Source organism: Pieris napi, chromosome 5 (assembly GCF_905475465.1).
Source record: "Pieris napi chromosome 5, ilPieNapi1.2, whole genome shotgun sequence".
NCBI lineage: Eukaryota > Metazoa > Arthropoda > Insecta > Lepidoptera > Pieridae > Pieris > Pieris napi.
In genome coordinates, this window is record NC_062238.1 from 7,217,296 (window position 1) to 7,245,209 (window position 27,914).

At 34.1% G+C, this 27,914-nt stretch overlaps 3 protein-coding genes across 12 annotated transcripts in view; 2 read left to right on the top strand and 1 right to left on the bottom strand.

The window, feature by feature from the left end:
• Positions 1 to 2,996, top strand: part of LOC125049712 (luc7-like protein 3) — an 8,258-nt gene extending 5,262 nt beyond the window's left edge. Inside the window, exons 9-15 of the mRNA XM_047649135.1 lie at positions 4 to 48; positions 400 to 537; positions 681 to 911; positions 1,212 to 1,482; positions 1,759 to 1,838; positions 1,972 to 2,054; positions 2,635 to 2,996. Of these exons, the coding sequence (XP_047505091.1) occupies positions 4 to 48; positions 400 to 537; positions 681 to 911; positions 1,212 to 1,482; positions 1,759 to 1,838; positions 1,972 to 2,054; positions 2,635 to 2,684 (898 nt within the window). The 3' untranslated portion in view covers positions 2,685 to 2,996. The remainder of the gene's footprint in view (positions 1 to 3; positions 49 to 399; positions 538 to 680; positions 912 to 1,211; positions 1,483 to 1,758; positions 1,839 to 1,971; positions 2,055 to 2,634) is intronic.
• A 2,611-nt stretch (positions 2,997 to 5,607) lies between these two features.
• On the top strand, positions 5,608 to 6,873 carry LOC125049793 (charged multivesicular body protein 6-A). The gene is made up of 2 exons (XM_047649252.1): positions 5,608 to 6,134; positions 6,437 to 6,873. Exons 1-2 carry the CDS (start codon positions 5,832 to 5,834, stop codon positions 6,749 to 6,751), a joined length of 618 nt encoding a protein of 205 aa, XP_047505208.1. The 5' UTR covers positions 5,608 to 5,831; the 3' UTR covers positions 6,752 to 6,873.
• A 3,508-nt stretch (positions 6,874 to 10,381) lies between these two features.
• On the bottom strand, positions 10,382 to 27,885 carry LOC125049394 (zinc finger protein 84-like). Of its 10 annotated transcripts, none has more exons than XM_047648639.1 (22): positions 27,490 to 27,885; positions 27,200 to 27,415; positions 26,871 to 27,021; positions 26,548 to 26,615; positions 25,959 to 26,027; positions 25,347 to 25,355; positions 24,540 to 24,698; positions 24,023 to 24,229; positions 22,920 to 23,120; positions 22,280 to 22,416; positions 21,151 to 21,248; positions 20,306 to 20,441; positions 18,969 to 19,120; positions 17,219 to 17,386; positions 16,495 to 16,722; positions 15,801 to 15,981; positions 15,118 to 15,285; positions 14,347 to 14,514; positions 13,834 to 13,991; positions 13,027 to 13,180; positions 12,521 to 12,593; positions 10,382 to 12,196 (listed from the first exon to the last, which is right to left on the bottom strand). In XM_047648639.1, exons 1-22 carry the CDS (start codon positions 27,547 to 27,549, stop codon positions 12,086 to 12,088), a joined length of 3,072 nt encoding a protein of 1,023 aa, XP_047504595.1. In that variant the 5' UTR covers positions 27,550 to 27,885; the 3' UTR covers positions 10,382 to 12,085. The 10 variants fall into 10 exon arrangements, with proteins under 10 accessions (XP_047504595.1, XP_047504590.1, XP_047504596.1 ...); XM_047648634.1 differs by having other exon boundaries at positions 22,280 to 22,413; positions 26,500 to 26,615; XM_047648640.1 differs by having other exon boundaries at positions 10,382 to 12,192; positions 13,042 to 13,180; positions 26,500 to 26,615.
• Positions 27,886 to 27,914: the final 29 nt, after the last annotated feature.

Below are 27,914 nucleotides of genomic sequence, written 5' to 3' on the forward strand. Positions count from 1 at the left end.
CAGACTTAAAGAAGAAAAGGATCAACTTCTGAAGCAACAGGAGAACAGGTTTGATATTTTTAAACACAAAAATCCAGCCAAATTGTTGTTATTCAAAACCTATTCCTATTAGTGTAATCCTCTAAATAATCTAAAAACACAAACTTTTTTTTTTCTTGTAAACAATATAACAAGCAATATATAAGAGACAGAAGTTAATACTTCAATGAAAGCAAGTATTTCTTAGACAGCAACTGCCATACTGTTTTATATTATATCGTAATTGTCTGAATACTGAATAGACACGATGCTTCAGCTTTTGAAATCATACCATAGTAGCGGCTCATGGTAAACAGAGCATCTTATCTTTTGGTTAAATGGAAAGATTACAGAGTGTCTAATCGAGCCATTTTGTTTTAGTCATTGGTCTATGACCGCTGAATTGGCAGCTGCACAGGAAAAGCAAATGGAGGTGTGTCCTGTATGTGGGGCATTTTTGATTGTTGGAGACGCTCAACAAAGAATTGATGACCATTTATCTGGAAAGCAGCATGTAGGGTAAGAAAAATTTAACATTGTTACTATTAATACATGCAACTATTAATCTCTTAGAAATATATGAATTCCACTTAACTACTGAATTTGGTATATACAGTTGATTGTTGCTGCCGTATTATGTCTCTTTTTTTTTTTTGTCTTAGGTATTTTAAACTACGACAGGCCTATGAAGAAATGGTAGCATCTCGTGAAAAAGAACAGCAGGAGAAGGAGAAGCGACGCCGAGAGGATAGGGAGAAAGAAAGAGAAAGGAGTACTAGGGGCGGAGGATTGGGTTCCGATAGACGTGATCGGGAGAGAATGGAACGCGACCGGGAACGTGATCGCGATAAGGACAAGGACAAAGACTCTGTCCGAGAGAAAGATAGACATAGGTATGTGTTCTAATTATTTCCTAACTAATTTTAGCTATAGTCCTATGACAGTTCTCCCTACAATTCACATGTTGATGCATTGTATAGCGTAGAAGGCGCGAACTTAAAACGTTCTACATTAATAAAATACCCAACTGCGATTACAATACATAATTTCGCAATATTTTTATTTTATTAATCTGATTAGTGGTTAGTGGGATTTTGTTTGCATAGGAAAAAATGCGTTGTATTTAAAATAAATACATCGATGGATCAAGTCAAAGACTAAATAAGATACAGAGCGTTTCCATTCTCTTTCAGGGAGAATCGTGACGAGAAGAACAATCGTGACGAGAAGAACAATCGTGACGAAAAGAATAATCGTGACGAGAAGAATAATCGTGACGAAAGAATAATCGTGACGAGAAAAATAATCGTGACGAGAAGAACAACCGTCATGAGGACCGCGACCGTGAGCGAGAACGTGATCGCGACAGGGACCAGCGTCGTGATCGCGATAAGGAGCGGGAGAAGGAACGGAGCGACCGTGACCGTGAACGTGACAGAGACCGCGACCGGAAGCATCGTAGGCGTAAGTTACTATTGATTATAGAGTGGACTCCACTTTACACTTGTTTTCTTATTATAAAGTGTAAAAAAAATCTACTAGAGTATAGTTCGATAATAATCATCTTGATACTGAGAAGATTATTATATAATTTTTTTACAAATAAATAAAATAATTCATATAATAGCAAATAAGAATTTTACTGTTCAAACCAAACCGCCACGCCGGTCTCTTCCGCATTGATGTTAGATGATAATATTTCACCCTTTCTTGTCATTTAATTATAATAATTATTTTCAGGATCACCCCACGAACGGTCACGTCGCCGCTCCCGCGATCGCCGCTAGAAAAACTGAGGTATCACAAATCACCTCGAAATGGTAAGCATAACATCATTATGTTTCACCCTTTAAACGTCCACCAACGCTTAAACTTCCAGCAATAACAATAACAGCCGCCACTAAACAGTTCACGTATGAATGACAAGTAATAAAGTGAACACTTGTTTTACAGCTTAGTAAAATGTACCAAAATATGGCATATGGGGATTGACCCCGTTCGTTCGATAGTTGTCGTCACACCGACGGATTTGGCAGGTATTTGATTGGTATTTTCAAATAGTGGCTGGGTGCTTTCGTTGCTCACTTGCCGCGGTATGGGCTCGTCGTTGTTGTATTGAGGTACATAAAATTATGATTCGTCGTCTTGAGGCCAGAGCGAGAAAGCCTTCTGTCGCGTGCACGCGATGACAGGTATTTGTTAGGGTCACGATAGCGATTTTGGGAGAAGTTCCTGTTTATAGGCTTTAAAAAATATTTGAGCTCTGTATTAATTCTCTATCTAAAAATTAATGATAACTTTTCTCTGTGTGAATAGGTTTTTTACAAATATTTTACGCTACACATTTAATGGCAATAATGGAGATGCCAAGATGCGTTATTTTGAGACATGGATGCTGTTTTTCACATCTACTGTGTGTTTACAGGTACTCCGATTATGGCAACAAGTTTATGTTTATTGATAATAAATTTCATCAAATTTTTGTTGCCATATGAAAAACCTACACCCAATTAAGAATTAACTTTTTATGATTGAATTGAAAAATATCTATCATTGAAGTTAGTTCTTTTTTATCCTCTAATTCTCTCTACTAGAATGTGTGAATGGACTTTTCAGTTGGAAGTGTGAAGACAAACGGCTCAACAGCGGCAAAGAGGTACTTTTGAATAAACTACAGAAGAACCAAAATGAACATTGGAGTCGTCCCTAAATGCTTTCGAGGTGACATTAAAAGTCACGATTAAAATAATAAATTACTAATGCATGTAATCGTATTAGTATTATTGGTTATGCTAGGTTATATGTATAGGTTAGGTCAACATCTATGTCCCTAGGCAAGTTTATACCGATTCCACTGAGGAGTTATTCAGGTATTTATCCATTTTTTATTTGTCACGATAAAGACGAATTTGTGATTGGCGTATTAAGCAGTGTGAACGGTTAGCGTTGTTTTTGAAATATTAAATAAATGCATAATTTCACAGACTTTTATTTACTACCACAACAACTGTCCTATTTATTTTCATCCATCTCGGAAGAGCACGTGTTTTAGAATTTTTAAGGGGTATATTCATAGTTAATTGGCGATGAAGGCAAAACGATTCCATCAAAATAGGTTAGTTCGTATGAGCGCACTATCTATAAAATATTTAATGCATCGTCAGTCGTCACATAATAATTAAAATCATTTTACAGGGCTGTTAAATTGTAAGAAAATATACAAAATGCGTATAATTCAGAAAGAAAAAAACTCGTAAATATTGCATAATTTTTTATATCAGAAATACAAAATATATATACATTATAACTGTTATTTTTTTTTCTTAATCTACGATAACTGATTCAGTGTGCCTACGGGCAAAGGCTAATATTGCATAATTAATTTGATATTAATTATTGATTAAATTTAAATATCACGCATGAGTACTACAACGTGAATAATCAAAAGTATTTTTAAATTTTCTTATATCTGTGGAATCGAATCACATATGTTAAATGACATTCGTTTTTGAAAAATTTGGGGATTTATCGTGTCAGCATTATGTATTCAACGTCTGACCAGTGGTGCTTACTTGGGGGGTTTCCGCCCAAATATAAGAGGAATGAAAATATTTTTGGGGTACTTTTACTGCTACTAGGTATTTTGTTTTTTTTTAAAAATGCATTCTATACAATTTATTTATTAAGAGCGCGCGCATGCGCATAGGCTAGAAAAATTTATGATTGCACCCGCGCCTGACGCCTCTCCCTTCGCCTGCATTAGTGACAAACGCCATGACACCGTGGCGCTACGGTCACGCAACTAAATAACAAACTCGACGGCAATTTGGACGGTACAAGCAATACAAATAGAAAAATATTAATATGTGGTTTACTTAACGAGTGCCATATTAACCACGCGGATAGAGTAGTCCCATACCAAAGGGTTCACCGCGTATGCAAACATGCTCACTTGGGCCTAAGAGTATTTAATTGTAATTGGGAGCCGAACATTATCTATATTTAAAAATTTGACGTGACAACGTCTTATAATTCGATGGAGCCGGCTGCACGCACGAAAAAATATGACGCATGCGGCGTTAGGAGTGCGGAACGAGCGACAAAGAGGCACAATCGGCCTCCGCGTTCGTTCGTTTTTTTTTCTTTTGAAATATGTGTAGATAAAGTATAGAACTAGATAGATGAGCTTCTAAAATAACAATAATAACTAAAGAGAGAAGGCATTAACGTGAAATACTTAAGTGCGAGCGAAATAAAGTATCAGTTTTTCTGTCTATTTGCGTATCGCATTTTATTTGTTTACCACCGAGCCCTTGGTGATAAACAAGTTTTCACTGCTTACTGATAAATAGTTTATTTTATTATATTGGTCTATACCATAGTCCGTCTACGGAAATATGCAACCATTCCATCAGTATTTTCTTATGATGTTGTCACGTTTAACTATCGTCAGTAAACCGACTTTACAGACAACCGATTTTTTTAGTTTGTAAGAGTAGTCTCTATAAAAATTATTTCGATAATGATGACACTGTCTGTGTTATTTTATATATGCTAGCGAAATTTTTTTCATCTATTATTCTTAACCATTGTTAGTATTAGTTGATTTGATGTATATATTTATTGACTAGGTGTAAATAAATAGATCTATAGAATATAACAGCGTCATATAAAATTATATAGGTTATCACGCAAAATAAATCATATAGGTATCCTTTTAAATAAAATCAAAAATAGCATCTGTTTAGTTTGCATATTATTTTGATTTGTAATTTCATGAAATCTTTTTTTTTATTCAATAATTAATATATTCTTACTAATGTTATAATTGCGAAAGTGTGTTAGTTTAGTTTTTCGTAATGGGTTTTATTTTACTCGTGGTAATGTTAATATTTATTATGTTATACCGGGCGCTGGCGCTAAGAAGCCTAGCGTTCTCGTCTCTATGGAGCAAGGGCAACTTACAAGTGAAAAAAACCTTTTATACTCGAAGGTTGCATCTCACTAAAATGAAGTAATGCTTTTTGTTTAAATAACTCGTAAAATATACAATATTAAAATAATCGCTTGTAACAGCTCTCAGTCAAACTAATGGTCTGTAATTAAATTAATTTTTGGCTCCATACTACTCGCCATGATTTAATAAAAACGAAATTAGACAAAAGTAAGCGGTGACTTTGTTTTTTTGTATCGGGGAATTTATATTGTATTGTGTTTTTAATTAGACTCAACCGTTGAAATTATAGCGAAGGATAAAATCAAATCTACGGTGAGTGATTTTGGTTATAGCCCTCTCTTAAGCCTAGAACCCAACCAACAAACTAAAACAAATATCTAATCGTGGCTATACTGAAATATCAAAATCCAAGATCGAAATTGTGTAATATGTACTTGAATTGTATTTTTGATGCATATTTAAAATCACCTCCTTAAACCCAGTGTACAACAAGAACCTAATCGGTTTGGGGTGTTTAATCGATATTTAGGGGTATTTGAAGTTGGTTCTAGGTGGAATATTCTTTAAAAGCTGGCATCACTGGACACTACGTCTGACAGCGGAATCGGCAATATGCTAATGCCAATTGCCATTTGCCAGTATGATAAGATCATAAGACTTCAAATTAGCTGTGGTGATGATAAAAAATAATATGATTACAGATTATTTATAACGATTATTATTTCTGTATTTGCATTGGTGATAATAAAATAATAATGGTGGCGATAATTGAAATCAAGAATTCAGCTTTTATATGTGTTTTAATTTCTTCTAATCGATAAGTATATACTTTGAAAGCAAACTTTTATATTTAAATATGGGTGGTCTTTTTAGTAAGAGTAAAAAGCCAGTAAGTAGAGTAACTGAACAAGATAAGGCTGTGCTGCAACTAAAACAACAAAGGGATAAGTTAAAACAGTATCAAAAGAAGACAGAGCTGAACCTTGAAAGGCAACGACAATTAGCAAAAAAACTTTTAGCTGAAGATAAACGAGATAAGGCTAAATTACTATTGAAAAAGAAGAGATACTTTGAAAATCTTTTACAAAATGCAGACATTCAATTAGAAAAATTAGAACAACTTACACATGATCTGGAGTTCACTCAGATTGAAGTTCAGGTAATCTTATTAATTCCTGCTATTGGAATGAATCCTTGATATCCAACAGTGGCAAATTCTTTGGAGGCTAGGCTTTGATAATGGGCCCTGAGTGTGATGGAAATATTATTCTTACTATTTGTAATTTTATGCATATTAAGTTCCATTAATATTTTTTTTAGTAAAATTCATAATATGTATTTATATAATTTGAAGTTGATTTAAATAATCAACAACTTCTTGTTAATTTGACAGTAACCTTTGTCTCCTGTTTCATATGTATTTTTCTATTTGAAATACTCCTATTCTAATTAATATTTCAGGTCTTGGATGGATTAAAGAATGGAAATGCAGCTTTAAAAAACATTCATGAAATGTTGAGTATTGATGAAATAGAAAGAATCATGGATGAGACCCAAGAGGGTATTCAGAAGCAAAGAGAATTTGATGAACTTATTTCTGGACAGCTAACAGGAGAAGATGATGAAGCTATTGAAGCTGAATTAGAAGAAATGCTTGATGTTAAAGACCTTCCAGAAGTCCCTATAGATGAGTTGCCAGAAACGGAAAAGGTGCAAGCAGAAAAAAACCAAAAGTCAAAATCTGGTTCTAAAAAAATTGCAATGGAAGCTACATAAAATAAGATAATATACATAAAATTATTGTTATAAGTTTAAGTAAAATAATATTTTATTACCTGCAGAATAATTAATAAATTTAAAAGCATTTACTCTTGTGTTCTGTCTAGTGCACTGCTATATTCCAAGTCTATCAATGATATCACTTCATCACAAAATATCTAAATGAATTTACTATTCAGAATATAAGGTTAATTTGACTTTGGTGAATAAAAAGACATTTATAATAACAATCATTTCAATGCTATTACCATCATTTATTCTAAATTAAGCCTTAATGCTGAAGAGTTCATTTGATAAGTGCATACATGTAACTACTGGTTTGAACCGAAAACCTCAATTTATCAAAGGAACGGAGCATCAATGAGATGTTGCAAAAAAATACTTTTTGCAAAAATCATTGTGTTCTAAAAAAGTGTTGGATTGGTGTATGCATGTCTAAATTTTTATAACGTTATATAACTTTCTTTACCGTTTTTATAGCAATCAAGTTGGTCTGAAATAATGCATTAGGTACTTGCAAAGGTATTTATTATGAACATGATTTTAATCATAATACATAAAAATTATCTCTAGATCTACACTGATTGTGAAAATTCTTTTCCCAATAGAATTATTTGGTAGTTATAGACGGCATATATATCTATATATAAAAATGAAACCCGTTTTCCGTTGTCACGACATAACATGAAAACGGCTTGACCGATTTGTCTGTTTTTTTTATATAATATACCTTGAAGTACGAGGATGGTTCTTACGGAGAAAAATTAAAAAAAATTGAGTGAAAAAGTCTAAAAACAACATTTTTCTACATTCCCATACAAAATATTCGTAATAATACTTAAAAGTCAATTTGAACTTTAAAACCATAGTATAAAGTTCAAGTGTTAGTGGAGGGGTTCCGGGAAGGTAAATTTTTATTTTTTGACATAATGTATTTGTTGTCAGTATTATAGTGTATTTGTAGCAGAATAAGTATTTTAAACAAATAAAGAATCGACTGTTAGGCGGTACGATGTTCGCCAGGCCAGCTAGTTAACTATAAAAATTAACGGTCGAATGAAAATGTTTCTAATAAGGATCGTCGCTGCCTTAAAGATGAGAAATATATGATAAATTGAGTTTTAGGCAGCAGATGACAGCATATAATATGTATTGTCTGATAACGACTCACTTAGTCACTCACTCTATGAATAAGTGTGATCGGAACTTTTTTGTGTCTTCGGTGTAGTGGAGGAGAGTGAGTGGTACAATAGTGTGAATCGTGGCGCAAAACCACCAGACAATGTAGTTAGGATATAGTTAAATTGTCTACTGACGTTTACTAGACAATTTAACTAGAAATTGTTCCTCGAGATATACAAGCGCAGTTTTTAAAACCTTGTGTGGAACATTTCTCCTTTTATTCAGGAGGAAGTACAGGCAAGAGAGGACAAACCAGGCGGCTATGTGTTTACGGAAGCACATACCCACGATCGAGCTTGATGGCTAGATATTTGAAGAACTTTTGCCTCGAGATTGCTTGCCCGTATAGGGTCGAGGGGATGATAATGTTCGTTCTACACGATAGCGCATCGAGCAATCGGACAAGAATAGAGTGTAAGGTGTAAGAGTTCAGTGGCGTAACAATAGGGTGGCAGGGCTGGCAAAATGCCACGCGGGCCAAGAGGGTCAATGTCCAAGAGTTATTAAGTTCTATGGATGAATCTGAAGTCTCCATTACGCATTGGGCTAGCGAGGCCATTCCCTCTCGCCTAAGGAAGGAGGCCATTAGTGGTACATATACAACGTGTAATTGAGTACGCTGAAAATCTCGAAGTCTATTAAAATTAAACTAAGTACAACGTGACGATTTTTACTGATAGGGCCCCATCGAAAGAATTTGCCACGGGCCCCAGATGGTATAGTTACGCCACTGAGAGTCTTACACCAGTTTTTGTACGATCGCTTCTTGGCACTTGAAGTTGGTAAAACTTGTCAAACAAGCCGTTGTGCCAGACCTTGTCGAACTCCTTCGCTGTGTCGAAGAAGAGCGCACCTGTGGCTCTCGGTTTCAGGGAGCTATTCATCTCGGAAAGGATGTGCTTCGTGATCCTATGGACTTGATGACAAATGGGTTAGCCGGAAGCCGAACTGCTCATCGGGAATGAGCACCCTTTTTTAGGGCGAAATCTAGGAGGGACTTTTTGACCACCTTCTCGAACATATTGCTCAGCATATTGAGTGAATACCATCTACAATGGCCTCTTAGTACTGCGCCTGATAAGCGTAGTTTTTCAATTAACGCTATCTATAGCTGGGTTAATAGGTCTCTATAGGAAAAATTCTATAATAATCAATAAGTATAAAATAATGTACAGCTTCTTTCCCTTGCGAAGTTCTTGATGGGGATTTTAGGGAATGACTCACTAGAACTTCATAGGGATTTAGCTCTATTCAAATTTGGTTAAAGAACGAGGCGGAATATGCTATAAATAAAGGCCCATTTACATGATGCCATTTTCTTGTACATACCAGAGCAATAATTGAATGCAATAAATGAAGCGCAATAATTGACGTTCAAGAATTGTATGCAACTGTTTACACTTGAAAACTTGAATGCAATTATTGTATTCAAGTATTGACAAGGAAATAATTGCACATGCCTTTTGTTTACACCAATGCAACTATTTTAAGGAGATTATTGCTTTCAAGTTTTGACTTGTCTAAACACAGGCTTGTACGTGCGTATACCATTTAATGGCGCTTTCGTGCAAGTATTGCACGTATTTGCATTGACAAATTTTTCATTCAAGTCTTAAATATTTTAGAAGAGTGTTGGAGTTTGAATATGTAAATATTAATGTAATAAAGGCAGGTAACACTTGTCACATGTAAAGAAAAAGTTTTAGTTTAGAATATAAAGAATACCTGTTTGAATTTTATATAAAAAGATAGTTTCTGTTTTTAGTACTTCTATTCTAGACGCAGATAGTGTAACATCTTTGGCTCTTTATAAACATAAATAATTATTGTTTTTTTTTAAAATAGACCCTCACCACCAGAGCTCAGTCTTCTTAAAAGATTAGAACCATCCAACAGAGAGGTATGAATATGAGTAAAAAGGTTTAAATTCAGTTCTGCTGATATAATAAAGTTCATTGAGATTTATCGCAGTCATGAGTGTTTATGGGATACCGAAAATGTAAATTATAAGAACCGATGCACGTAATGCTGCGCTAGCAGCATTTTCCCAGGAATTTGAAGTTGACGGTTTCGGACCGGAAGGAAATAACAAACAAAATAAAAAATTTAGACTAAATTAATTTTTAATTTATTTAATTTAATTTAACACACCCTCACTCACTGCACTCATGTTTGCAAATGAAGAGATAATTGCGTACAAGAATTGCGTAAGAAATTATTGTACGTGCTGTTTACATCAATAATAGTTTTGAAAGGAAACTTTTCCCATTGATCAAGAATGTTACGTTTTGTTTAGACTATGCAATGCATTTATTGCGTTGATATAATTGTATGCTACAGGCAAGAAAATGGCATCGTGTAAATGGGCCTTAAATAACCATCCAAGATTGACAAACGCATGCATGGTATGGTGAGAGCGACTACAGGAACATACAATAAAAATGCTTTTTAGTTTCATATTTTTAATCTCGTTCATATCAAATTACTGAATATAATTTAAAATTTAGTAGATACACACTACAGTTTAAAAATCTTAAGCAAAATATAAATAGCGTGGTACCATTGAAGATAAACTATCATACTAATTTCCCGATAACAGCTATTTCAATGGTTCTCGCACCTTATGATAAAACCCTAGGATTACAATACGATTCTTAATCGCTATTCCTATTTTTTTACATAATATTTAAAAGATGTTACTTAGCCAAATAACATGCGCTAACAAAATCATAATTTATTTCTATATATTTACATATACATACAAATTGCCTACATGCTACAAATGGTGAAGGAAGTGATTACAACACCACTTCTTAGTTTGCCATGTTAGAAATAGTTTCCATAGAATTTTTAATCACTATTAAATATCACACACTGTACACAAAAATGGCAAATACGACAAGACTATAGCAAGGTAGTCAAGAAACTTAACAGGATGTTAAGTATTGTAAAAACGATAGCATTTAAATTTTTAAGGAGTTTTTTGATGATTTGGTCAAAAGGAATGTATATTGAAGTCAAGTCATGAAAAAAGAAAAAACTGACATAAGCATAGTTAATACTGCAACAGGCTACTTAATGGTAAAAACCTGGTTATTGTTTTTGTATTTACCTATGTATTAGATGATACTACTTAAATTTAATATCTTGTTTAAAACGGCTTTGTATATATTATTTTAATCACATATCACAAGATAATTACAGCAATCAACAATCTAGATTGACTCTTAAAATTGTAAAGCCTTTTAAACTTTACATATATACACAGCTACTTAAAAAACTATGACACCAATGAAATAAACCATTTTTTTAAACCCAATTAATCTTAAAATTTTAATGGCACTAAGTAGTCTGTGACACATCTATATCATTTAACGTAATAGCCATAGATAATGTCATATATTATTTATTAAAAAAAAACTGTTTATACTGTATTTTTTAGACAAGTCTTTAGCACTATGGGGCGACGCATTCTCTAGCAGTTGTGGCTAGTAGCGTTAGCCAAGGATTGCCCACTGGACCTTTTAAGTAAGTCGATACTTCATAGATATATCCAGTTAATGATTTAAATGCCAATCACGATTAAAAACCTATTAATTTTTGTTCTTGATGAAAGGTTACGCTACCAACAATGGCATATAAAGCTAAAATACACATAGTGTACGGAAAGAGAACCGACTGGCGAAGTAATAATATGATTTTAACATCGTACTCCAACTGTAATGCACACCTTCCACTGCGAGCGGAACGGACTCCGCTATACTAGTGATGATTTTCTTACATTTTAATTTTCATTTCCGTGGGAAACTCGGTCAACTGGCTAACCTCATATGTGACTCTTTCAACTCGCTCTCTCCGCTGCGCTCGTCTCCGCTTTGGTATGAAAATCATCGTTACGAGTATAGCGGAGTCCGTAATGGGTCAGTTCCGCTCGCAATGGAAGGCGGGCATAAAGTATCAAATGTCTAACTTGATTTACGGTTGATTGATTATATTTATATGATTACTGTCAAACTTTAATGACGTAACATTGTTGTCAACTTAAAGACGGCGACGATTATTTTTTCGCACAGACTATAGCAATGTTTTATTTAAAAATTGTCAAGGGCGAGTTGAGGTCAACTCGAGCGTCGTGTCCACTCAGTATTGCTAGTAGTTAACGGTGACGGTGTGATGCGCTACGGCGGTGTGATGCTGCGTCTGAGCAAACGCGCCAGTAGGGACGTTGGTGGAGCTGGATGGGACTGTTGCACGCACTTGCTGTGACAAACACAATATGTTAGTAATACGGTTAAGCTATGTTTAACTGACTTAGATTAAGGGGATTAATCGATTAACAATCCTGGATGTGATAATATTGGAGTTTTAATTAGATCTATTTGGCATCCAGATCGTGAGCTAAGTTTATAAACTAAATTCTCGAAAAATAAAAATCATAAAAAAATAAATTGTGATGATATAAATCAGCTAAAACAGTACAAGTTTCATCTAAATCGGTTTAGTAGATTTTGCCATATATTTACATTGCTGAAAGCAGCTTGTACCTACCTAGGTAAATAATTATAAAAAAAAATTAAAAGTCACCTGAGTAGTCACTTGCATCACAGTGTTAGGTTGAGGAACTGTATTTTCGGTCACTTCCATTTCCGATGGAGGCCTGAAAATAACATGGAAGTCAGATTTATATTCTGAATTCAAGTAACAAGTATACATCAAATCTGGGATATAGTACAAATAGTCTTGAATATATGCATTTGAATTACGAACGTCAAAAATTTTAAATATTACTCATCAATCTAATATATAACATTCTCGTGTCGCGGTGTTTGTAGTTAAACTCCTCCGAAACCTGCTTGACCGATTTTCATGAAATTTTGTGTGCATATTGGGTATGTCTGAGAATCGGACAACATCTATTTTTCATCCCCCTAAATGTTAAGGTTAGTCAGCCTCTACATTTTTTTTTTACGATCAACCCCTATTTTTATTTTTATTATAAATGATATACATGGCAAAACGACGTTTGCCAGGTCAGCTAGTTATAAATAAATAAATTAGTGAATCCAACAGATGGCACGAAAGAAACATACAGAATGATAGCTTGCCTGATATCCGGTTTTCTATCAACCTCCAGGGGCTCTGCCTCAAACGGTTTTCCACATTCCTCCATGCATACATCGTTGTCTTCAGCATTTTCCTGATTCGTGTTCTCAGTATGCGTGCGACGATGCGTTGTTAAATGACCTGAAATTGAAAAAAAAAAAGTAATTCAGACAATTCAAGCCAAATAAAATCCTGTCAACATTACTATAATCAAATGGTTAACTCTAAGTTGGAATATACTTCATACAAATTATCGACATGGCTATTAGTTTCCGAAAAATTTGGAAGCTTAAACAGATAATCAATACTTAGGGTCTATTTCACAATGTACGGATACGTTCTACATAAGTTCCAAATTAGCTATTTATTACTTATTGGTAGGATAAACACTATTGTTGCGTTTCGCGACTGTCAGATAACGCTCTTCGTCACATAAAGTCCGTCATAAGTTATGAGTCCGATGAAGTGTCAAATAGCACTATTTAACTTCCAAATAATTTGTGTGTTGCATAGCTATTTGGTACTTCATCCTTGCATTGTGAAACAGCCTTAATAATTAAGTAAATTATAATATTACTAAATATTCCTTACTAAATCTATTCCTTCAATATTGCATCCGTTTTTTAAGTCGGTGCAAATTTGATCATTATAAACTATTAAAAACCTGCTACCTACAGAAATAAACACATCATAACTTATTACTATGGTTAGATTTTTTAGCAGATGTTATCGTGATAGGACTTTAATAGTTGTTTTAATTTATAATTATATAAAACTTATGCATTCTTTCTTACCTTTGCACATAAATTCTTTAGAACATATGGTACATTTGAATACTTTTGACGTGGCGGATTTTGAGTGGGATCTCTCGTGGAAAAGGAGATTGCCTTTGAGCGGGAATGCTTTTCCACATTCGCCGCAAACGAACGGCTTGTCGCTACAGGCGTGTGACCTAGCAAAACAAATAATAATAATCTTTATTTATTTCTCACAAAAACTTAGCATATAAACAAGTGACAGTTATATACTATATATAAATTATAGTTGCGAGTCGAATATCAGTGTCGTAGTGTAAAGCATTGCCACAATATCATAGACAGTTTCAACACTCAAACGTGAAGTCAAATTTGATTCGAACAGATTAAAAATATCGCACTTTGTTGCATCGCAACTTATACCTGGAAATATATTCTGTTATGTTAAAGAGAAGAGAACAAACTTAAATTGCTTGCTGAAAAGCATTTGAAACGGCAAATTGCGTATATAAAAAAGCGCGTTTATATTAAAGTTTAAATTAAATAATTTACTTCATATGTGAGACTAGGTGCTCCTTTTGGGTGAATGTCTTAGAGCACGCTTTACACGTGAAAGGGCTGTCTCCAGTGTGCTGTCGCATGTGGTTGTTGAGATGTTCCTTTCGGGTGAACGTTTTGCCGCAACATTCGCAACGGTGCGGCGACTCGCCCGTGTGTATCCTGGAACCATTTAAAAAGTAATTTAAAAAAAGGAACCAAAACCTTTATTTCGAATAGGTAACGTAAATTATGACTTTTAATTTCCAAAATATTTGTGGACAAGCATACAAATATACATAAAATTATGAAATTTTGCACGCTTGCAGGAAACCTAAATAGATCATCATACTTATACATAGATATCCTATATATAGACCTGGTAACCTCCTCTCTTGAAAATAGTTTAAAATGGATGGTAGAGATCCATAATAAGGCCATTTAGCTTTTTCAGGTACTCTTTTAAAATAGCAAATCATCAAACAACACTTATTTTAAAACAAATATCGCAAATTAATTAGAAGTAGCCTGTCTAGTACTAGTCCCAGGCCCTTTTATCGACTAGATAATCGTTAACTTTATAGTAAGCCTTTTTACACAGCTTTCCTCAATTTATTAAAAGGCAGAGATAAAAAGCCTCTGGGATTTTATTAAAGTATCTCTTTTCCCAAAAAAGAATTACTAACTTTAGATAGTCTATAGTCTATACGATAGATCTAGTACGGGGAAATTGAAGCCTGCGTTTGTTCCGAGTATTAACATTATGCGTATGTATAGACAACTTACCGCACATGATTAGTTAAATGTTCTTTCCTCGAAAAGGTCTTGGTGCAAAAAGGACATTTGTGCGGCGTCTCCCCAGTGTGTATGTGCATGTGATTCGTGAGGTGTTCCTTTCGCGAGAACGCTTTGTTGCAGTATGTACATTTGAATGGAGTCTCCCCTGTGTGTTGCCTGAAACAAGACGTAACTTGTCTTATAGTCCGGTCAATATAGACATTTGAAATAACAAAAATTCCCGGAAAGCCAAAAATTGGTGGAGAGCTGAGGTATACCATTACAAATAAAGTTTTAAAAATCCATTTCGATCCTATGTGTGCTTCAAAAGTTATTTGGGGTCAAAGGTAAATTAAGGGTTGAAATCGAGCTTTCGTCAACTGTCATTTTCATACAAAGGTCTATCCACAGACACCGATACGACCTCCCATGGATATAGCTTGTATCGACAGATGGGTATTACAATCGACACGATAGGTTATTGGCACACTTTTTAGAAAATTTGGATTAAGATTACTATCTCAGATGGTCGATTATGGATTGAGTAGGGCGTAGGTATTTAAAAAAACACATTTTGTGATTCTATTAAAAACCCATGGCTAATCTATTTATAAAAATACTATATGATTAATACATATGTTAAATTACCATTGTGGTCTTGTACTACAAATATAAAGTAATTGTTTAATTACCTTATATGGTTAGTGAGATGTTCCTTCCTGGTGAATGACTTGGAGCAAAACGTACACCGATGAGGAGATTCGCCGGTATGTTGCCGAACATGATTTGTCAAGTGCTCTTTGCGCGTAAAGGACTTGGTGCAGTATGAGCACTTGTGTGGCGATTCCCCGGTATGTTGGCGGACATGATTTACTGAAAGATTTAATATTAATATTTTAGATCACACCTTAAGATATAGATACTAAAGCGAAAGGAGCATGTACATAACTTGATGACGCAAACCTCCCTAAAACCTTTTTTAATTAAAAAATTATATTACTCGACTTTGGTCGGTTTGCTATGTCAATGGTACTTTTCTATTAAACACCTATAAACTCCAGAAAATGCGCAGTCCCTTCAGTATCACTATATAGAGTTTATACTGTAGGTCCTTGCAAAAATATAGTACTTCATGATTTCTCGAAGTTTATTTAAATTTTCTGCCAAATAAAAAATAAAATAAATTATATATACATATATAGGTAGGCTCTTTCACAGATTTACAAGAAGGTATATTTGATCAAGCAAACACATATATTTGATTAAGGCATAGTTAAAGTTAATAATGATTTCATGTTTAATCTGCACAAATACTATTTTATTCATTAGAATACAACAGTTGTTATTAAAAAGTAACATGACGGTAGAAATTATAAATCTCTTTACCTAAATGATCTTTTCTTGTAAACGCCTTAGGACAGTAGCCGCATTGGAAAGGTGTTTCGCCGGTGTGTTGCCGCACATGATTCACGAGATGTTCACGTCTCGTAAATGATTTGGAACAGAAACTGCACCGATGCGGGGATTCCCCCGTATGTTGTCGAACATGGTTAAGCAAATGTTCTTTCCGAGTGAAAGTCTTAGAACAGAAGTCGCACCGATGCGGTGTTTCACCTGAAAACATTTTTGACATATTACATATTATTATCAGCATTTAATTATCAAATTTAAAATTCAAAGTTTTTACATGCACAAACTTAAATACACTTCTAATACCTATAGCCAAGAATGTGAAATCTAACCTCAAATTTAAATTAGGGAGCGTTCAAGTATTACGTAACGAATTTTGGGGGGGAGGGGGTCCTTTTGTAAAACGTTACGATGCGGGGCGGGGATTAAATTATGCGTTATTGTTAATATTATTTTCGACTTACACCACAATATAATAGTAACTAAAGAATCACTAGGTGGTCACGAAACGCTTTACTAGACTTGGGTACAGTACTGTACTTGGGTACTGAAAAACGTTACGGCGAGTTCATGGGTGGGAGGGGGGTCAAATTGCGTTACGTAATACTTGAACGCTCCCTTAATAAAAATTGCAAGTTTTCACTTCATGCAAGCAAATGTAAATCCAAGCCTGACCCGTGAATAAAACAATCATACTAACCAGAATGCCACAGAATGTGATTGGTGAAGTGTTCCTTTCTGGTGAAGGACTTTCCGCACTGTTCGCATCGGAACGGCGTGTCGTTCGCGTGCGATCGCATATGGTTCATTAAATGCTCCTTCCTAGTATACTTCTTGCCGCAAATTTGGCAATGGTGCGGCGTTTCACCTAGCGAGCGGGCAGAAACGTCTCATCAATGATGCAACTATCAATTTCGGTGTTTATCATCGCTTTATTTATTAAACACCGTTCAAATGGTTTGGACAAACGCTGAGAAACACCGATATGTCGTGCAATTAGTTCGGTATAGGATATATACTTTATATGAATAGTTGAATCATTTAGCTACTTTCTACTTTCTGCACCACTTCTACCTAACGGTGCAGGCTTGGTTTCACATTTACTAATAAGTTAATTAGAGACAACGGATACATAAAACGTCAAATAATTATAAAAAACTATGATGAAATTTAATTGTCTGTCTTAAATGTCATTTATTAATATTTATATATACAGTGTAAACTCCATGTAACGTCCCTGGATTTAACGACTCCCTAAAGCGTCGAAATCAACTGGCATTGGTTCGTTTAGCTTGTCTTCCATACAATGGTACATTCTACATAGCATTACACCCTCTCTCAATAACGAAAACAATTGAGTGATAAAGTAAAGTAGTAAAAACTGCGCAGCTATGTTCTTTTGTCTCTTTATCCTAGCCCGCAATAAAGTCGACTGTCGGCATCATGCATACCGAACTTTCTAAGAAATTCATTCTTTTGTTTACAAATTGGGATTGCTGGTAGACTGTTGTTGACCATGATTAATAAGTAGGAGTTATTAGATATTATATTCGCTCGAACGGTGAAGGAAAACATCGTGAGGAAACCTTACTCGTCAGGAGGCTGATCAGCTGCTGGCCTATTAGATTAATGATTATGAAACAGATACAGAAATCTGAGACACAGACCTAAAAAAGGTTTTAGCGCCATTGATTTTAGTTGTTGGAATATATTCTTAGTTGCTCACCTACTTTAAATTAAGAGACTATACGCAATAGCATTCATCTAAGATTCTTTTTTATGTACATAACTAACACTAGTCTGAAATAAACTTTTTCTTTTTCTAATTCAGATTTTTCTTCTCTCCATTTAACGACAACTCTATAACGCCATAAAATGCACAGTCCCTTCAGTGTCGTTATATAGAGTTTACACTATACTTGTCTAATGGAGACAACCTAATATGCGACTATTTGCTTAGACTGTTAAATACATAACAGCATATAGAGAATATATAGTTTGGTTTTTATTTTTATGGCTCTGGCACGATTTTTGCATTAGCCAGCGTCAAGTATAGGATTTTTTATAATTCGTGCTTGACTTTAGAAATTCGACCGTGTCATCCATGTACGGTTTAGGCACTCGGCCGGTATCACACAACCCTCCCAAAGGCCGAGAACAAATTTAAATTAAATTAAAACTTGCCCTCGAACCGGGAATCGAACCCGGTACCCCTCACCTAGCTGCCACTTAATAAGATCGCTAGGCTATGAGGCCCCTTATAGTTTAGTTTACCAAATTTAAAAAAAATAGAGTAGTAGTCGTAATAGTTCAAACATTTCTGTCGGCCAAAAAATCCAAAAATCCTTGCTGACTAATAATTATTTCGCCGGAAATCGAAGCCGTATCGTAGCGTTATAAGTTAGACGGCTGAAAATATATTTTTATAACATATATGTTATGCAACCAACCCGTATGCCACATGACGTGGTTCATAAAATGCTCCTTGCGCGTGAAGCTCTTCTTGCAGATCTCGCAGCGGTGCGGAGTCTCGCCCGTGTGTTTACGAACATGGTTCACCATGTGCTCCTTACGGGTGAATGTCTTGGCGCAGTATTGGCATCTGCAATGTTAGGATAGTTAATAGGGTTCGTGTGTTAGGTAAAACATACGAACGGGTACGAACTTTAAAAAAACAGGGTTATATGTAAAATATTTTTTGATAAATTCGTAATCTTTTGCGGGTGTTTTTACAGACAAAAGCGTTTACGACGACACCGTTTAGTAAAAAACATACCGGTCATATTGGGGAGCGTTCAAATATTACGTAACGAAAATTGGGAGGGGGGGTCCTTTTGTAAATGCGGGGCAGGGATTGAATTACGCGTTATTGTAAATACTATTTTCGACTTTCCAGTACTTTACACCACATAATGGTAACTTTTAGGTATATAGAGTCACTGGGTGGTCACGTTTTACTATTGGGTACAGAAAAACGTTAGGGCGCGCTACATTGTCCCCCAATAATGTCCAAAAATTGTGTGACGTAATACTTGAACGCTCCCTTGATCAAAATCAAAGGTCCCGGCTGAATTCTATCGTATTAGGTTCTTAATAACAACGTCATCAGCTGTTACGACTATCGGTTTTTACGACCAAATATGAGTAGTGCCTTCGATGGCGTTATAACAGATTTTGACTGTAGTATTTTATTAGCTAGAAAAATATATTAGCAATCATACATTTGTAATGCCTTAGATATTTATCTGGGTGTCTATGAGCGTGTTGTTAACTAACCATTACTACGTCGTTCCCTATTAAAAATCGGTTGTCTGTAAAGTCGGTTTACTGACGATAGTTGAACGTGACAACGTCATAAGAAAAATACTCATGGAATGTTTGCATTTTTCAAAAGAAAATCTTAATTTTATTTGTTTGATGTATTTTGTATGGATATAGAGAAGGTAAATGGAAATCACAATTGAATTGATCAAGTTACATTTATTTTTACGCATAAATACAATTATGTTAATTTATTAACGAACGAACGCTGCCGAACGCGGAGGCCGATTGTGCCTCTTTGTCGCTCGTTCCGCGCTCTCGCTTGCACTTCAAGCCTTAAATGGAACGCTTCAGAGCGAGGTAACGCCGCATGCGTCATGATTTTTCGTGGTTGCAGCCGGCTCCATCGAATCATAAGACGTTGTCACGTCAAAAAAGCGAAAGTCCTGGGTTCGATTTTTAAAAAACAATGTTTCGTGTTGGAATGTAAGATTAACTACTACCATAGAAATGAAAAGTATAAAACCTGTATGGAGTTTCCCCGGTGTGTGTTCTGACGTGGTTGTCAAGATGTTCTTTCCGCCAGAAGGTCTTTTGGCAAGTTGTGCAGGCGTAAGGCTTGTCTTGAGATAGACGCTTCAATTTGTCTGCTGGGTCACCAGCTAAAGAAAAATGTTTTCAGGTATATAGATTTTGCATAGTAAGCTTACTGCATCATTACATATTTTTTATTATACTCTTTAAATGTTACTCAAGCTCAACGAGTAATTTTACATAAAAATCATCTGTGTCGAAATAGATTTTCTATAATATGTATCATCTTAAGAGCAGTGTTGGCCTAGTGGCTTCAGCGTGCGATTCTCATCCTTGAGGTCGTAGGTTCGATCCCCGGCTGTGCACCAATGGACTTTCTTTATAAGTGCGCATTTACCATTCACTGGAACGGTGAAGGAAAACTTCGTGAGGAAACCGGCTTGCCTTAGACCCAAAAAGTCGTGCGTCAGGCACAGGAAGCTGATCATCTACTTGCCTATTAGATTAGCAAATGATCATGAAACAGATACAGAAATCTGAGGCCCAGACCTAAAAAAGTTGTAGCGCCACTGATTATTGTTATGTATCGTCTTAGAATTATAATTCTCATTAGTAGTGTATGGCCTCTTTTAATTCAGTAAGATTTATGCAAATCAAGTCACTCTTTCCCAATTATGAGATGATATAACCATCCTGTTTTTGGGGACTTTAATATCAAAGAAATAAAAAATTACTGCAGACTTAAAATTATTGAAAAAGAAAATGATTAGTAGTAAGTAAATTCTATTAACATGTGTTGTTTATGCCATAAATCGCTCATTTAGGCATTAACCTTACCTAAATGACATTTCCCATGTTTAGACAATTCTGTTGGATTGGAAAATGCATTGCCACACACTTGACATGGATATTGTTTGCCTTCTCCATGGTACCGTCTGAAAATAAAGTTATCTTATTTAATTAATACATTCGTTTGTACAGTGAAGGAAAACATGAGAAGGTATGCATTAGACCCAAAAATTTTATTGGCTTGTTAAAAAAAAAAGGTAGCGTGTACTTATGTACGCGCGTAAGAAGTTATACTTCTTTGGCATTATTAAAAATAGTTTTTAACAAATAATTAATTACAATTAAATAATCAAAGACTGGAAAAGGAGTCATTATAGTCAATAAAGATTACATTTGAAAAATTAAATAAATATTTATTATTATTCTCATACATTAAGTGTAACATAAATTATATTATTATTCGAATGTTGTTTTTAAATTATGTCCAATGCCGTAGCATCTTCCGTGGGCAACTTCATTCTGATAATTTTGTGTCACGGTGCGCGCGCATCGTAAAATTTCACTCTCATAAATTTTTCATAACGCGCCTAAAGTATAACTTCAAAAAACAAATGATAACGAAACTGATGTTGAACCAGGGGTTGCCAACCAACCGTTGGTTTTTTAATGTCGTAGATAGATGGATAAAAAAGCTTTTCTTTTGTAGAAACTACCTATTGTTTCCTAACCCAAGTAGGTGATCAGCTTCCTGGTTGATTTAAGGCCAACAAATTGGGGTTATTGAGCGGCACCAATACATTATTCTTGTAGTTATGAAATGGTTTAAAGAACTGTATGTCTATACACTATACAGGTTTTATAAATTATACAGTTATTAACCATATGGTCTAGTAGTTAGTACCCCTGACTGCGAATCCATGGTTCACGGGTTCGAACCACGGCTGAGACAAACATCGATATGATGAGCATTTGGTATTGTGCTTAGGTCTTGGGTGTTTAAATATGTATTTATATATCTATCTATAATATGTATGTATATCCGTTGCTTAGTACCCATAACACAAGCTTCACCGGCTTAGCATGGTACTAGGTCAATTGGTGTGAAATGTCCAATCATAAAAAAAATATAAGACTATATGTAAATATTTTAATTTTAGTATGTTGTATATTTAATTACCTGTGAACAATAAGTTGATATCGAAATTGAAATATTTTCCCACAGATATCACAAGCATGGTGACCAGGAGACGCCTCTGCTTCAGACATGGATGCACTTGTACTCGCCTCTAGCTCCACTTCATACAGAATTGGCTGCTAAGGATAAAACAAAAAAATATTTCAGGTCCATTATTAACACAAATTACTAAATTCTGTATATATTATTTAATCAAGGAAATCAATGCAACAAGATGCCCAAAAAATTCAGCCATACAGTAGCAGCAGCAGGTGTTTAAACCCCACCAATTTTTGGAAAGGCATGTGTAATTTACCCACAAGAATCGACAATGGGGCAGTTGAACTAGTATTTATTTATTTAAAAAAAAGATTCATACATATAAACATAAACAAAAAACAATCATTTTCATTCTTCATGAGATTTTGATAATGCAAAACCAAACCAACTCAGGGGAGGGCACTTTCAAAAGGAAAAGTTCAAAGTTAATTTCAAGTTCATTACCCTTTTTTTGAGAAAAAATCATTTTCGATCCACTCCTATAAATATTGTAATTACGGTAAGAGAATTTAAAAAATTGAGTGTAATCTATTACAAATGAAAAGCAATTCCTTCCTCTATGGTAATAGTGTAGATATCTAACCTTATTTGGTTGTGTCTGTTGTTGCTGTTGCTGTTGTTGAGGCGTTTGCTGTTCATTGCTAAGTTTCCCGAAGACCTCGTGATAGGCGAGTAGTTGAGAAAGGTCTTCCACATTCACTTTGTACATGGCATGCAGGTCATGGTCAGCAGCACCAGCCGAGATCTTTACCACTGCACCTTCCACTCCCATACTGCTTACACTCTGTAAAGATGGTTTCTAATGACTTTCATTTTATTAACTATCCCTTTTTTAACACTTATACATACATAACTTAAACAATTCACAAATTTTGTCATAAGTTATTAACTTAAGTTAAAATTTAGATTAAAAATGTTAACCATTTTACTTTTGTTTTTAATCATGATGATATAAATTTATAAGGATGTATAATGTATATCTAATTGTAAAATCTATCATTATTGAATAATGATTATTATAAAGATGCTTATTTTGTAGATAAGAAAAAATCAGTGGCATCAACTAATAAGTCGAAGTAAATAGTTTTAGCCATAGTTGTATAATTCCTAATGTTCAGTATTCAATCCCTTCTTCGCCGTGGTTTTTTAAATAAAAGTTTTTAAGCAAAAAGGTCACGTCTATAATCTGCCGTCTTCGTAAAGGGCGCGCTTGTACTCCCGTTCATCTAGCCAAAATTAAAATTAAAAACAGTTCTCTCTGTGAGTGTGGTGGGCTCGACAGACCATATATTTTTTAACTGTTCTTTAATTAATGACTCGTTATTTGACCATCTTCCTCCAAATTTCCCTCGTCCATGTAACCTTAACTCCTACTTTCCCTCCCATCCAGCCCTATCGTCAAAATTTTAGGGAAATTTATTTCTGTTAATAAATTAAAGTTATAAATAAGATTCTCCCCTCCATACCTTGTAGTAAAATGTTAACCTTTGTATATATTAATAGATGTCTGTGTGTGTTGTCTTTATTGTGACGTCATTTTTGTTTTGGGTAACTCTGCTTAGATTACATTCAATCTATCAAATCTATGCTCACCGTGTGAAGACTTAGAACGCGACATTGGCGGAATTGTGATTTACACAGAAGTCGCCATTATAAATAAAGTGAAGTAGAAAGAAGTTTTTTTACCTTTAAATCAATCCCCTTAATATCTTTTATGTCGGCCGGTGCAGCAAATTGTGCCGATTCAATCTTGGCAACATTCTTCTCATCTTTTACCAGAAGAGGATCAACTGCACTCGTTTCTATAGAAGTTGTGCCATCGGGGTTTTGAGTCACAAGAATATTGGCTGGTTCACCAGTTGCTTGTTCTATGCGGACAACACTGTCTATGACCTATGGAAAATAATTAGTAAGAAATCTACATAAGTTATCTTTGAAAGTATTCAATTATTTTTTTAATTTATCAATTATCAAGTAACAATATAATAAACAAATTTATAAATTGTACAATAATAGTTAATACCGATAAACCTAAGTGGTCAACAATTAAATAAAAAATCTTAACTAGAGATTTTTAAATTTTTTTATTTATTTAAAATTGTAAAAGTAAGTAATTTGCACAAGTAAATGTATATAATAAATTAGCAAATAATAATCTTATAGCTAACAAGTAATTTCTGCTATTGAAGGTCAATAGACAAACCTGATGATGTCCAACAATTTGTTGCAGCTGATGCACCGTAAGATGAGTGTGATCGGTGGGCATTTTAATGGTTTCATGGAGTTCATCTTTGTCCATCATCTTCCCACCTCCTGGCTCTACAACAGTTACTATACCATCTTCACTTACTGTCAGTTGTATCTGTGAAACAATGTCTTTTTAAAAATGAATTATTTAAATTTCTACATTAATTTTGTCCACTTAGGGACTTATCTGTTTCACAATGTACGGATAAGTTCTATATAAGTTCCAAATTAGCTATTTAATACTTATTGGTAGGATAAACATTATTATTGCGTTTCACGACTGTCAGATAGAGCTATTCGTCACATAAAGTCCATCATAAGTTATGAGTCCGATGAATGTCAAATAACACAATTTATCTTCCAAATAATTTATGTGTTGCATAGCTATTTGGTACTTTATTCATACATTGTGAAACAGACCCTTAGTGTAAGAGAATATTAATATATAATAGAAATTTCAGTTGTTACTTCTAAGCAATTAAATGGAAGGTAACCATTAAAAAAAAAATAGAAGCTAAAGTTTTACAGAGTAAATGATATGTTTAGAAATTGTATTTGTTAGAAAATTAAACTTAACTTAATATTAACAAAATTTATAAAAAAATGTTTCAAACAAAAATAATAGTGTAAACAATAGACAGTTTGTTGTAACATTGTTTTACAACTAGATGGATAATTTTTGTAATATTTAAAATTTTCTTACAGATTATATTAAGATATTTAAATGACAGTATTCTAAATTAAGATTATTGCAGAAACTCACCTCACTAACCTGCATTTGAAGATAGCATGAAAGCATAGTTAATACATTTTGAATAAAATAAGTACTATGCAACTTGATAAATTGTACTTTTTTCCTTATTAACTTGATGAACATGTTATATAAACTGTTTTACTTTATATGAAATATATAATAATTATATTAAACCTGCCCTATCTTCATTAGGCTATATGTTTTACTTGACTATAGATATAGAGGGTTGTAGCTGTCATAACTCTGTTAACCAGTAAACATCTTGCTGGGGTTCCAGATGCTAGGTACAGAAAGCGACCACTTGCTAAAAAATAATCAATGAAACAAACTCAATGTATTTCTTATCTAACAAGCAAAACCAGACTTATGTATATAGGAGAGACATGCCGTACTGCAATTACACCTCCTAAACTATTGAATGAGTGAATTGTTCTTGAGAAGGTCTTTTTTTCTTTTTAGATATGTAGGCCTTCCAACTGGAAGCAATTATTTAGATGAAAAATTAACCTAGAACATTCAGGTTGTTAACAATATGAATTACTAACCAACTAAGCTGTAGAATGGTTAAAATAATCAAAATGTAACGATAAGTAAATAAAGTATGTTTTATTATTTACACACCTGTTGGTTGGAGTGATCTGGTCTGGCCGCCATTAACTGCTGTTGCAAGATATGTTGTGAATGATGGCCCTTTAAGAAAATATGTTTAAGTTAGAACATTGTTCTTTGACTTAGTAACAAAATTGTCTATATGGAAATTTAACTAATCATTCATTAAAATTCATATTTTTTTTTTAAATCTGTTTCAAAAATCAATTATCACAGAGATTTTATTGATGGCTACTAACAAAGTATCAACTTAAGAATACTTATTGATACATAACTCATATGAAACAAAAAGTTTTTGTTTAAGAAAATCTTGAGAATATTTAAAAAATTTACTACATAATTCTAAAAATTATTTGTGCCTATCTCTACAGGTAATAATAATTTAATGAAACTGATTACATTGATCATGCAACAATAAAGACATGCAATAGTTACAATGATTCAGAGTTTCCTAATTTTACTGTTCCATGCACTCTAAGACATACCCAGATGACTCTAGACTACTGCAGTATTGCATTCCTGCTAAAATAGGTAGTGTTACCACATAATTTACCATATCAATGTTATGGTGTTGAACAAACTCGACCCGACTATTGGGTACCTGTGTTGTTCCACTGGAAGACTGCTGGCTTGACATCTCTTGTTGCTGGGTGTGAGCCACTAGGGTTTCTAAAATAAGAGATTATAAGTTACAATGTGTAAAATCAATAAAAAACATTTGTTTTGTAAGTAACTAAAATATATATCAAATTTAAACATATGATATTAATTGATATCCAAGAAATAAATTTACAGGGAATATTGATATGAACACAAGAGAAACAAATTATACATATTATTAAGTTTAGTTTTTACATATAAATCTAAGTCAGGTACTAGGCAATCGGTATTGATTAACCACAACAGAAATAAGATTAAAATTACCATGTCCTTGTCCTGATTGGGTTGTGATGATTTGAGATATTGGTATTTGTTGGCCACCGGCAGAGACTGTAACCTGTGATTGTCCACTGTGGTGACCCAATATAATATTGGGGTCTCCATTAAGTATACTTGTATGGGTCTGTCCAAGATCCTGAAATTATTTGTTGCTATTCAAATTAAGTTCAAGTCACTAAATGTACCTACATTTTAAGAACGAAATATTGTTTTTGAAATATACTAATAATAAAAAAGTTGGTATCAAAAAGTCTACACTGGCTAAGGGAATGAATATTAAAATATATATATATATGCTTTGGTAATAATTTTACCTGTACTGGTTTCCCATTTTCAATCCTAGTACTTGTTGGCAAACCGTATACGGAAACTTGAGGTATTGGACCGGGAAACAAATTTGTAAACACCCAATATTTTGCGACGCTAGACAAAGCGACATTTACAGCTGCAGAGTTCACCCTTAGATCTGTTGCAGAAGTCGTAGGAGTAATACTTTGCTGTTGAGCTGATTGTACTCTTTGATTCTGTGACTGCAATAAACAATAATAAAACCTTATAATCCGTCATAATTAATGATGATCTAAAGATCAAAAACGAATCAAACCTCAGAATTCCCAGGCGGCTGGCCACCGCCAGTATTAATACTATGATGATCCGGATTCATCCTTAATAAAATGTATTTCACTTAATGTTTACAAGTTTTCATACAGTTTTTGATTTTTATGTATCAGCATTGACATAATTTGTCTGTCACTGAAATGGAGGCGCGGGGGACGCGACGAGCCGCCATTATGAAACTTAACACACAAAAACATTTTCCAAATATCATGTAAATACAGTTTTTATACACCACACATGATTGCAAATTAAAAAGTTCACTCAGAATTCTATATTAGAGTGTAAACACTATAGTAAGAGATAAGTTAATCGTATAAATAAGTATTTTAATTACATTCTTGTAATTTTTACACATATTCACGACGGATGTGACGAACGAAAGTTTGTCATAGACAAGATTGCCAACATTAA

Excerpts from the sequence above, each read along its gene's own strand:
- LOC125049793 (XM_047649252.1), top strand. The coding sequence starts at position 5,832 with ATGGGTGGTCTTTTTAGTAAGAGTAAAAAGCCAGTAAGTAGAGTAACT. Across the intron at positions 6,135-6,436 it reads TCACTCAGATTGAAGTTCAG|GTCTTGGATGGATTAAAGAA; the intron begins GTAATCTTATTA and ends TTAATATTTCAG.
- LOC125049394 (XM_047648633.1), bottom strand. The coding sequence starts at position 27,549 with ATGAATCCGGATCATCATAGTATTAATACTGGCGGTGGCCAGCCGCCT. Across the intron at positions 15,982-16,494 it reads TACAAGAAAAGATCATTTAG|TAAATCATGTCCGCCAACAT; the intron begins GTAAAGAGATTT and ends TAAATCTTTCAG. Across the intron at positions 12,197-12,520 it reads TGATGCAAGTGACTACTCAG|CAAGTGCGTGCAACAGTCCC; the intron begins GTGACTTTTAAT and ends TGTTTGTCACAG.